General features: G+C 47.1%; 1 protein-coding gene across 1 annotated transcript; it reads right to left on the bottom strand.

Moving 5' to 3' along the window:
* Positions 1 to 2,161: 2,161 nt before the first annotated feature.
* On the bottom strand, positions 2,162 to 4,008 carry LOC123067880 (uncharacterized). The gene is given in 6 exon segments (XM_044490480.1): positions 2,162 to 2,269; positions 2,481 to 2,543; positions 2,634 to 2,837; positions 3,419 to 3,592; positions 3,594 to 3,638; positions 3,934 to 4,008. Coding segments are annotated over 6 exon segments (669 nt in total).
* Positions 4,009 to 13,370: the final 9,362 nt, after the last annotated feature.

The following is a 13,370-nucleotide window of genomic DNA, read 5'->3' as shown; positions in this document are numbered from 1 at the left end:
ACTAGCAGTGGCGGGTGACAAAAAGGAACCGCCACTGGTAATGTCATAGCAGTGGCGGGCAGTACCCACGCTCGCCACACGTAAACTTTTCCAATTTGCCAACGTGGTGAAATCCACCAGTGGTGGGTTCTAAGGTATCGCCCGCCATTGGTTCATCAGGAAACAGTTGGCGGGCCTATGGTATGCCCGCCATTGATAAATTGTATCCACCCGGGCCAAATTAAATTAAATATATCTAGAAGATAGTTGTGGTGGATCCTAACTAGTGCCCTCCGCTGCTACGTGACATGGCAGGCTTTCGCCAGTGCCCGCCGTTGTTGTTCCGACGGCGAGAGTTCCATTTATGTCCACACTCCAAAAGTCGAACCGCATCTGAAAACTCAACACTCCCCTCACTCTCCCGACCCCCCCCCCCCCTCGCCGCGGCAGCCCTCCTCCAACCTCGCCACCGCCGCTGTCCATGAACGTTGCATCGCCCTCGTCCGCCGGGGCCCTCGTCCTCCGTGCCCCCGTCATGGTCACATCCTTCCTGTGCTCGCCATCTCTCGCGCGCCTTCGTGCTCGGACCTCCAACGCGATGGCCTCCTCCGCCTGTAGCAGGGGGCTGACACCACCGCCGCTGATAGTGAACTGCGCATCTGCCGAGGCTAGTACTGAATCATCCTCGTGCTCAAGTTGTGTACAGGTAAGTATGCACTTATATTTGATTAACATATGTTGATGAATGTTAGGCTCTATTTATAGATTGTAGTTGAATGTTAGTGTTTAGATGCACATTAGCATAGATTCTTATATTTGTAAATTCTAGATGAATGTTAGATGTGTATATTTTCGTGTATTTGTTCTGATAAAAAAATCTTGGAGGGTTTCGTTATTTATAGGAATTTTTGGCGGTGGAATGGAAGAAAAGCGGTGGAGGTCCTCAAATATCAACCTTCCATGAAGTGTATCTAGATGATCACCAACCATCTGTTAAATACAAGGGCAGTCCATAAAAGCACGTTGCATACATGCCTCTATCGTTTGCAGTCTTTTATATAGACCCCCTTAGCAATCTTAGCCCTCTCTACCAGGCAAGTAGCAAGCAAACCAACACAACTGTTGTTATGATTTGGGATCAAAGAGATACCGATATCAAATGAGCATGCTAGTTATAGACATCAATTTGGAGTTACACACGCGTAGTTTGTTGTGAATGTGAGGCATTCGGAACCATAGTTGCACCACTATGTTGTGATCTAGCATGTAGAGGAGCCTGGCACTCCAGCCAGCTGATTGTTGATGAAGTGACATAGAACTTGCTAGTGACACAACTCCTTGGTTTTTCCTGTAGTACGCCATATATCTTTGATGCCAATTTTGGTACGTTTGATATTTATTGGACTCAAGATGGCTGCTGGTTAGGTGAAGGAGCTGCAAATACTAATCAAGTATCTCGCTAGCTCCAGACTAGTTATGATGTACATGACTTTAACATTTGCAAATCGCAATCAGGCTAGCCCGTGGTAGACACATTTGGATTAGTTCCAAAATCCAAACTAGAATGCTGGAAGTCTTCTTCTATCAATCATAAATCTCCGAATAAACTAGAATAAAATTTGCAAGGTTTCAACTTTACTTAATTAAACTTATGGCAACCCTAGCTTTCCACAAACAAACACAGTTTTCACCCATCCTGTTTTTTGTGTTATTTTTTCTTCAGACAAAGGTGCATTAATATGAGAGTAAATAAAAAAATTATAGGTGTTAATAATTTTTTCTGTAAAATAGGTCAAAGTTTAGAGTTTGACATAAGACAAAGCTACAGTAATATGCGGAGTAAATAAAAACAGAGGGAGTAGTAAGGAAGAATCATCAAGAAAAAGGAATGCTACAATTTACAAATAAAGCAGCTGAATCGCTACAATGTCCTATCAAGAACTTTGTAGCGCATGAAACAACCAGTTCCACACGCCAAGATCAAAACTTGCTACTTCTGTAGTGCAGGACAGCAAAATGTGTTCTGATTTCAGACCATTTCCAATGAGCAAGCTCTCTTCTGGTTTTGGATCCGTGTGTTCGCCTAGAACATTGAAGCAATTTGAGCGCGAAGCCACAATTTGTGCAGTTTAACAATACACACATTGTGGAGTTAGCAAACTTCGAAGTGTGTAGTTGGCGGTTAATGCAAATTTCGGGTCTCCCGTGCAACCACAATGCATGAACTGATGGGACAGTTGGTCTTCTCTGCGTTCGCACCTATATGTGATCTACAAGTAGCATAACCTTGCTGTTCACGTTCAGAGTATGATGACATTTTCAGAGTCAATGCTCGCCTATTTTGTAAAATGAAATGGCAACAGAATGTTCCCGAACTGCATACAGGTTAATAAGGAAAGCACAACTATGTCATATAAGAACCTAAATGAAGCACCCTGGTCATTCCTTAGGATTTGGCAAATTAATCATACATGATATAACAAAATGCAGAAGTTGCATACCTTCTGCAATGAATGGATGAGAGTACGAAGTGGTGGAGAGTTGACTTTTGCTCGGCTGGCCATCTGACAATGCATAACAAATTTAGCTTATCCTTACTCAACAATTGTACATCATAGACATCCTAATAAGTACATATTCCAACTGCAAAATACCTCATCAAGTCTTATATATCCAGGCGGTAACCTTGGGTCACTCTCCTCAATCATGGTGCCAAGAAGTTTTTCCAAAGTGACACCATTCTCACTTGTGTGTGCCCATCCCCATTCTATAGCCAAGTCTAGCATTTCTATGATGGAAGAGCGATCATGGAGAGGACCTGTCCAATGTGGGCCTACGACTGTGATTGAAGTGGCATCATGTAAAATAAAATGTTAATTATATGCTACCATAACATCAGTCAAGTATTTAGTGCGAAACATGGGTTAATAAGATCTTTGGCGGTACAGTAATAAACTTATGTAGGAATAACGATCAAGTAATCAGGCAAACAAGATATTGATCGTCTTCAAATAATATAATTTCTCTATGAAAAAGGAGTAGAACAATAAAGGAAAAATAATTTTCAAGTCCTAACATCAGTTCAGTAAAATACATGACCCGACTAAAGTAGTTACATAGTCTGACTATGATAATTTTTTCGCTAGTTATTTAATACCGCCGGATGATTCAATGTACCTACTGTTCTGTCTGCACATCTGCAAGAAATCTTCCCCAATTCGTCAAATTCAAAAGTCTGAGACTGGACGCAACTCTTGCAATGACAAATGAAACCCTAATTGCTGCTAAAAATAGAAGGGACTTCAATAACTTAGCATTCCATCATACACACTAACTGGCTGTAGGTTATTTGGGAACAAAGATTAAAAAAAGGTTATTTGGAAACAAAAGAGCACTGAGGCAACCTGATGCCATCTCCTTTTCCATGGCATAACTGTACCATGGCTCGAAAAATTGGACCGTGGTATACATAATAAGAGAGTACTGGTTTTATGTGAAATCCCAGCATAGCTGCTTCGCAGGCAGCCCCACCTAAAAGCATTCGCAAATCAATCTCATTCGGATATGGCACTGGAAGAACGTATGCTCCTTATGAAGGCAGTGAGCTAAGAGAAACAAAATGTTATGTGGCTGACGTTTACAAACAGACTTGATTGAGCCTTTCCAGAGGGAAACATAACACATCAAAAGTTCACCAGTCTACAATACAAGTCGTGCAGTTTCAAACTCCCCTGGACTTCATGTTGTGGGATGGAAGCAAACCTACTAGCTTTCTGCCCGTGGATACAACAATGCATAGTGCCACGACTCCACATCATGTTTTGAGGTTTAAAAGTGTCTGGCTCTTGTGCTATGCCTGGGGCTGACACTGATATCATGTTTTTAGTTTTAACGTTTTAAGGCTCTGGGACATGACTAAGGATTGGATGCAAATTGGGAACATGGACATCTCACTTCGCCCTTGAAGCATGCCACCAAAGATTGATGGTTTGACATGTCCGGCGCTACTGTCCCCAATAGAAAGGGCATGACCTCCCTCATCATGCTTAACTCATGGACAATTTTGAATGATAGGAATGCTAGAGTTTTCAATGTCAAGAGCAACCCACCTATGATCGTACTTGTCAATATCAAGAATGAAGTGAATCTTCAGGTGTCCGCGGGGGCAACAAAAAAGGGCACAATCATGCTGGAAAGCAATGATCACTATGTAATATGAGACTTTGGAACCTTGTAATACACTCTACTCCTCTTTTAATTAATGGATGAGCCAGATCTTTTGCCTCCGTTCCAACAAAAAATTATTTCACGGAAAAGTACGTATCTAAACTTGTGTCGGTACGTTGAACAAGGAAACCAATCAGCAGGAACTCCACACTGGTAGCTCAGAACTAAGGGGTTTTGGCAGTTGAGCGGACCATCTGTAAACGGGGGGCAGCGCATGGATGCAGACCGGCCTGACGAGAGTGAAGCGGCACTACAGGAGGCGAGGGTGTGTGCGGTGCAACACTGGCGGTGTGACCAGAGGTGCTGGCACGGGTGGAAATACGACCCTACCGCCACAACAACGATTGATGCCGGCAAGTGGGCCAAGAGTATCAATTCAGACGGGCCTCGACTAATTTTCCTCTTGCTGCTCGACTGATCACAGACACTAAACATTAGGCTGATAATACAAAATTACGAAGTTGTCCTTGAGTCAAACTCTGAGTTGAACCATATTAAACCACTGGATCAACTTAATACTATATTTTAAAATATGTAGTACAATGTACTTAGAAAAAAAATCTATTTCTACATGATTGGATGTATGCTAAGTCATACGCAGATCCATTTCACAGATCACAAAGTATTTCAGTAATATTGGACTTGAAAATGTTTAACAATTATACCAGAACAAATAAATGATCAAAATTAGAGATTGAATTATGTGTCGTCTGTCCAAGTATTAACCTTTTCAAGAACAAAATCTAAATGCCCACCAACCTTCTATTAAATACAAGGGCAGTCCTTAAAAGTTCATTGCATACATGCCTCCTATCGTTTGCATAGTCTCTTATATACACCCTTAACAGTCTTGGCCCTCTCTACCAGGCCAGTAGCAACCAAGCCAACATATCTGCTGTTATGATTTGGGGGGAAAAGAGACATCGAACTCAAATGAGCAAACTAGTTATATGTACCACACTCAAAACAAAAAACTAGTTATATGTACCAATTTGGAAGTTTGTTGGGAACGGGAGGCATTTGGAACCATAGTTGCGTCACCATGGTCTGATCTAGCATGCAGAGGAGCCCGGCAGTCCGGCCAGCTGATTGTTGATGAAGTCGCATGGAACTTGAGTGTGAAACAACTCCTTTGTTTTTCCTGTAGTATGGCAAACATCTTTCGTTCTAGCAGTCTAGGTCCAGTCTAGCTCGGTTGTATAGGACTTCTATATTTGCAAATTACATCACAGCTGCTCCTGATATACACATCGGATTACTTCCCAATTCAAACCAGGATACCGTGGGGTGTAAACAACCGAGATACCCACAAATTCAGACAGGATGCCTTCCAACCCCCAGTTGAAGTCTGCTCATAATGGGAGTAACATAAGCATAGGCAAAAAAAATATGATGTGAGAAGTAATTAATGAGGAGAGATGTAAATAGAGTAACATAATATGTTAACATCACATAGTGGTTCACAATGTAACATGACCCTAGGAAGAAATAAATGAATCTGTCTATGTTATCACACCTATGACACGAACCCAGTATGGAGGTACTAACATGCATCTGTGTGCGGTAAGAGCATCTCCAGACGTTCGCCCCCCCCCCCCCCCCCCGAGGCTTGAAATAGCGCCACCTAGGGGCGAGCCAGCGGTAAATTCGGCCCCGCGGGGGGGGGGAGCTATGGTTCCCAGACGCCGCTTTTTGAAAACCAAAGTCGGCCAAAATTCATACAAAACATCACAAATTTGTAGGAAATTCAGTCGGTTTCATTGAAATTTGTACAAACTAAAAACTACTACTACGCCCCCGCCGCCTTAAGCCATCTACATGCCGAGGAGCCTGTAGAAGTTGTTGTCGTCGCCGCCGTTGCCCTGTACGCCGCCGATGTCCTTGTTGCACCGCTCGGAGTTGAGGCGGCCACGGGGCTCGACGCCATTCGTGGGGATGAGCTGGTCGTCGTTGCGGCGGTCAAAGTACACCGTCTACATCGTGTGGCTGTCGAGGGCGTACCTCGACTACCGCCGCGCGTGCTCCGGCAGCAACGACTAGATGCGCGCGATCTCGGTGCGCCGTTCAGCATCAGAGGGCAGCGGTGGCACCGGGACTTCACCGGCGCTGAGCCACCACGAGCCCGGCACCTGCATATCCGGCAGCTGGCCATCGCTCCGTCGCCGAGGTAGCGCTCGGCCATGCTTTTGAGATGGGGAAGAGGGTTGTTAGCGGGGAGAGAGGGGAGAGGGGCGCCGTCGGCGAGAGAGCGAGAGGGGCCTCGGCGGCGAGAGGGGGAGAGGGGGCTGTGGCGAGGAAGTGTGCGGCAACTGTCGAGGGAGGCGTTGTGATTAATTAGTCTATAGTAATTAGAGGGAAATCTGTTAGAACAAATCCGAGGCGCTCCGTTGATCTACCGAGAACCAAGCAATCACACGAGCACGACACCGAGATTTGTTAACGAGGTTCACCGATATGGCTACGTCCCCGGGGCCTGACTACGGGCGCTCCTCCCAATGACACCGCTACAATACCCCACCCCGGCCGCCCGGGCGCCGACACACACCGCCGGCTCCCCCGCGTGCCCGTGCTATTATGTTGGCATTGGTTACATCGTGTGTCTACCCCTGCTATATATGAGAGGTTTAGGATACAAGTGTCCTACTTGGACACGACTCCATATCCTGTCTACACACCGTACGACTCCAAGTCCAACTGTAACCTAACTTGCACAATAATATTCGACACAACTCTAACAAACTCCACCTTGGCGAATATTCTCCACCACCTTGAATTCGTCTGTGCATCGAACCTCCATGTACATTGGACTTGAGATACGCCATGAGCACCGCTGCTACTCCCAGACTCCATGTGACTCCACCTGCAACTGTAGTCCCTTCTTGTCTTCTTCACAGTCAACACTCAAGCAAAATTAAGTTCCTTGTCACTCTAGTTTGTGCTCCCAACTTCCAAAGTATCCGTCCAATGCCATCACACACTGATCACTGACCTGCGTGAAAGTGAACAACTCACACATTGGATGTCACGCATAAGAGTTACCTGAACTCAACATCACCGCTCCTTTCTTGACCACCTGTCTGAAACGTGAAGGAATTTCACCGTCGCCCTGTGTTACCCTGAGTCAAATTCACAGTTGTCTCACCCTTTTCCCGGATAGTCTCTGACATGTCCCACAACTATAGCACTCAGCCTCCTTCTGTATTTGTCATCCGCACTTTGCATGTGCACTGAACACCACAGAATATATGGCCATGTACTCTCTCAGCTTTTGACAATTTCAGACTTCCCGCCACTTTCTCGGATTCTCCACGGTCAACTCCTATCCATCAACTAGCACCGACAGACCCAGTCACCAACTTGAATCTGGTACTCGTCAACACTGCTTCAGCACCCCTGCACAATTTGCCTGACAACATGTCTGACCATCAGTGCCTTGGCCTGTCGCTGTGTCCCGTGCTTACCGCACGCCTCGCCGGTATCACTGCCTCGAGCCTCTGCTGTCCTGGTCGAGTCTCCCGGGTAGCTAGCCCCCACTGCCTCAACCCCCACTGCAGAGAACAATCGATCATCACCAACCGATGCCGAGTATCACGCCTCCATCAGACCAATGGCGCCCAGTCCGATCCACGTGTCTCTCGCTTTACCCGCTGAAATAGGCTTCGACTCTCCGTTAACTTACGTCGTAGCCCCTCCATCAGCACAGAGTGTAGTCATCTGTTAGACTCCAGCTCCACCTTCAACATGAATCTTGGTGGTTGTACGTGCCACCCTCCCGCGCCCTGTCGACTCCAAGCTCTCATGTGCACCGTCTTGAATCAACCTTGTGCAATAGTCTGCCGAAGCCGCACAAGCCCTCAAGCCTGCACCACGTGTTTCCACGCCCCAGAAGTCGGCCACCATCAGCATCACGCTCCTATGTCGTCGTCGCTGAAATCACCGCCATCTTCTGCTTTGACCAACATCCACGTCAGTCCATCAGACAATCCAGTCCGACCCAGCCATGTATGTCCGACTGCAACCATGCTCCATCCTGCATCGTCTTCACCCGCACATCCGTGCATTGCTTGACGTCTTGTGTATGCATGATCCTGCCACGACGCATTCCAGCCTCCTCGGAGCCTTATACGCACGTCGCCAACCTCGCCACCTGCACCACAGACCATCACGCTACCATCCACATACACAACCTGTTTACAAAGAAATAGAGCCAAAAGTCCACCACATGAGCCTTCCTTTATACACTTATACGTGAAGATCAATGGAATAAACTCCCCACTCCACATGTGTTCTGTGTTCCTGTAGGCTGTAGTTCTAGCTTTTCCTATCTCTTCTTCCGATGGATAGCACCGGTCTCCGTTGCGTAGCTTTTTTTTTTATAAACAAATGTCATGCACCTGTACGCAAGCGCCTCCACGTTTCAACTTGCATCGTTCGGCCAGCTCCACCTTGGCCTGCCAGCGCTGACCCATATGGTCCAGTCCACGTCTTGACCACGCTGGCCCCGCCTGGGCTTCAGCCCACCTGCGCTCACGTCTGCACAGCTCGTACCGAACCGATCTCGATCGACTCGATCGATGATCTCGCCAAGACTCCGCTGCCTGGACGCTCCACCGCTGCTGATTCCGATCGATCTAGACTTGCACCAACGCCTCGCGCTGCCACGTGCGCATGCGGCTCGGTTGTATGCTTGCCCGTCGATCCACCGATCGATCGCCGCAAGTCCCGCCTGCCGCTTGCATGATTCTGATTGCTTACTTTCGATCTCGTCGATAGCTTCCGTGCTCCACGACTTACGTGCTCCACGACTTAGGCCGAAGGAATTTTCTCCCGTCGATCAACCTAGGCTTCAACCATTAATTCTTTCGCATGTCGTCACCGAAGCTCCATGACGCAACCAAATCGAACCTTGCTCATGATACCACTTATTAGAATAAATCTGAGGCGCTCCGTTGATCTACCGAGAACCAATCAATCACACGAGCACGACACCGAGATTTGTTAACGAGGTTCACCGATATGGCTACGTCCCCGGGCCCTACTACGGGCGCTCCTTCCCATGACACCGCTACAATACCGCACCCCGGCCGCCCGGGCGCCGGCACACACCGCCGGCTCCCCCGCGTGCCCGTGCTATTATGTTGGCATTGGTTACATCGTGTGTCTACCCCCACTATATATGAGAGGTCTAGGATACAAGTGTCCTACTTGGACACGACTCCATATCCTGTCTACACACCGTACGACTCCAAGTCTAACTGTAACCTAACTTGTATAATAATATACGACACAACTCTAACAAAATCTCCCATTGTCCTGCGGCATGCAGTTGCCTTGTGGCAACCAATGCGTCTCTCTTTCCCCTCTCTTCTAACCGTTGCATCGGTTCCGACCATCATGTATTGTTCGATGTGTCTCTTCCAAACATATATAAGTTGTACTATTTCTATCAATCAATACAAGTTGATCTTTCATTTAAACACATTATCAGCACGCTCTGCCGAGAGCACGGAGAGGCCTCGCCGACGGTGAGATGCCTAACCTTGCTTCTTTCTTCCTCAGCCTCATCCGGCAGGATGGTCGCCATTGCCGTTTCGCCGCCCGTCGCCATCATGGAGTAGGTGGGCGTCGTCGACTTCGCCGGGCCATGCACCGCCTCCGCCGTTTTTGACGCCGTGGCGCTGGACAAGGACACCATGCCGCTGGACGTGGCCTCCGCGCCCCTGGACGCGGCCATCGCGCCGCTGCTCGCGGCGACCACGTGGTGGCCGGCCCCGCACGCGCAGGAGATGGCATCCCTGAGCCTGCGCTCGCGGCTCCCCTTCATATTCCGCCTCCGCCTCCGGCGCCGGCTGATGAGTCGGGGTTCTTCGTCTTTGTGTCGTTCCCCAATGGCGCTATAGTGATGACCCAAGGCGTCGGGCCGACGCTGGTGGCGCCGCCTGCCGATGAGGACACTGGCCCGAGTCGCGTCGTCGCCGAGCCTTTGCGCGCCGACGACGCCGTCTCGGACGAGGCGCTGCCATCTCCGCGTACAGCCACCCGACCACGCGTCTTGGACTCCGCGAGCATGGAGGGTCGTTGCCGCCTCTTTGGTCGCGCTATCGCTGCCATCGACCGTCGCCCAGGTCGCCACTCCGGCCTTGCCTCCGATTTGCCGAACGGCGTCCCTGTCGGTGTCGTCTACATATCTCCCCGTCCGAGGAAGAAGGGGGTACGTCGGCGAGCACTCCATGACCAGCAGCAATGAGGTGTGGGGTGGCGGCACATAGGAGTTGGTCGGGAGGATTGGGATCCCTCGATCCCCAACAAACAGCCGTATAAAGGCCGGCTGACCGCTCCCACTCCACGTGGTTTTTGGGCCTCCCACGCGGTACACAAGGGACAATTGAGGATGCTTTGTTGTATCCCGACTCATCACGTACCCTGATCAGTTATCGAGATATCCGTAAAAATGGCTTTCACATTGAAACCCATGAAGACAACAAAGAGGTGTATCTACTCTTCACCAAAGATCACCGATATGGCAAGCAGGTACATGAAAAACTTCCTTCTCTATTGTCTGGTTTGTACTATACGTACATCAAACCCGTAGAACATGTTGCATACAAATTAATTTTTCAAAATATTGACGCATTTCAAACCTGGCATGATGGCCTAGGCCATCCCGGGATCGGGACGATGACAAAAATTACTAGCAATTCCATTGGTCATAATTTTCTTGAGTCAAAATTTCCTCAATCTTCAAACTTTGTGTGCACATCTTGTGCCACGGGAAAGTTAATTTTGAGGCCCTCTCACCTCAAAATATAAGCCGAACCACTTCAGTTTCTTGAACGTATTCAAGGAGACATTTGTGGTCCCATCCAATCATTATCTGGACCTTTCCGATATTTCATGGTCTTAATTGATGCATCTACACGATGGTCACACGTGTGTCTTCTATCCACGCGAAACCATGCATTTGCCAAGATAGTGAGGCAAGTTATTAAGTTACAAGCCCATGATCCTGAAAGTCGAATTAAGACAATTCGCATGGACAATGCTGCAGAATTCTCCTCACGTGCTTTCAATGATTATTGCATGGCCCTGGGGATTGAAGTTCAACACTTTGTTCCATATGTTCACACACAAAATGGTTTGGCTGAATCATTGATTAAGAGGATCAAACTCATTGCAAGACCTTTGTTATTGAATTGCAACTTGCCAACCTCTTGTTGGGGTCATGCGGTTCTACATGCTGCTGACTTGATACAATTGAGGCCTAATGCATATAACAGTACTTCCCCTCTACAATTGGTATGTGGAAATCCTCCTAGCATTTCCCTTCTGCGTAAGTTCGGATGTTCTGCATGCATCCCGATCTCACCACCACAGTGGACATCCATGGGCCCACATAGGAAACTGGGGATCTATGTGGGGTATAAATCATCGTCGATTATTAAGTACCTAGAAACCCTTACTGGGGACTTGTTCACAGCCCGTCATGCTATTGTATATTTAACGAGGAACACTTTCCGGCACTAGGGGAGATTTTAAGTACCAGAAAGAATGCCCGGAAATTGAATGGAATGCTCAAGCCATTTCGTCCTCTGATCCACGTACCCAAGAGACCGAAGTCCAAGTTCAAAAATCATTAATGTGCATCATCTTGCAAATAACTTGCCAGATTCATTTACTGATCTAAAAGGTGTTACAAAGTCCTATAGATTGGAGGTACCAATAAAAACCACTCAACTCCCTATTCCTAAAAAGAGGGGGAGTCCTACAACCTCTAACCTGAAACAAGCTTCCAGCAAGCAACAAAGGAAAACGAGGAGAAAAACCTCGGAGTCAGAAAATGCAAGTCAGCTCAACATTGACAAACACCTTATGGGTAGTATACACCCAGTGGAAGGGCAACCTCCACAGCCTAGCTTTAGTTTGCACACACTGGCTGGGCCATCGGAACACCCAGACTCATGCGTATTGGGAAATCATGAAGAGTCACTAGGGGTGCAGGAAATTTCCATCAACTATATTGATTCTGGAGAATCTTTCGATCGTAAGTCTATGACTGTCGACATTTATTTTACTCAAAAAATTGCAGATATCCTTCTGACTGATCATGATCCAAAGACTATCATTGAGTGCCAAAAGTGCTTTGACTGGCCTAAATGGAAGGACGCAATACAAGTAGAAATTGCCTCGCTTAACAAAAGAAAGGTATTCACTAAAGCAATACCGAGACCTCCCAATGTTTTCCCTGTCGGATATAAATTGGTTTTTCTACGGAAACGGAATGAGAACAATGAGGTGGTGAGATACAAAGCAAGGCTCGTAGCACAAGGGTCCACGCAAAGACCCGACATTGATTCCAATGAAACATATTCTCCTGTAATGAGTGGAACCACTTTCCGATACCTTATATCTTTGGCAGTGCAAAACCGTCTATCTATGTAGTTGATGGACGTCGTGACCGCATATCTTTATGGGTCACTAGATTCGGACATGTATATGAAGGTTCCTGATGGAATCTATATCCCAAATACAAGCGCAAAATGCAACATGTCTTGTGTAAAACTGAATAAGTCAATATATGGCTTAAGACAGTCGGGACGGATGTGGTACAACCGGCTTAGTGAGTTCCTTATACAAAAAGGCTACTCCAATAGTAGTGATTGTCCATGTGTCTTTATCAAAAAGTCTTCTATAGAATTTGCATCATTTCAGTGTATGTTGATGACCTCAACATCATTGGCAACACACAAGATATTGATGAAGCACGCAATCATCTAAAGATAGAATTTGAGATGAAGGATTTGGGTAAAACCAAATTTTGCTTAGGTATTCAATTTGAGCACCTTCCCTCGGGAATCATGGTACACCAAGCTGCTTATATCCAGAAAATATTGGAGAAATTCAATATGGAAAAATCCTACCCATCTAAAACTCCCATGGTGGTTCGCTCTCTATACGTAAAGAAAGATCCGTTCAAGCCAAGGGACGATGGAGAAGAAATATTGGGACCTGAGGTTCCATATCTCAGTGCCGTTGGAGCGCTCACATATCTTGCAAATTGCACCAGACCTGACCTCGCATTTGCAGTGAATCTACTTGCTAGACATAGCGCAGCTCCCACCAAATGCTATTGGTCTGGAGTTAAGAATATCTTTCGGTATCTCCAA

This window comes from Triticum aestivum, chromosome 3B, assembly GCF_018294505.1.
Source record: "Triticum aestivum cultivar Chinese Spring chromosome 3B, IWGSC CS RefSeq v2.1, whole genome shotgun sequence".
Classification (NCBI taxonomy): domain Eukaryota; kingdom Viridiplantae; phylum Streptophyta; class Magnoliopsida; order Poales; family Poaceae; genus Triticum; species Triticum aestivum.
Note: the sequence above shows the minus strand (reverse complement) of the source record. Positions and strands in the feature narration are given on the sequence as shown.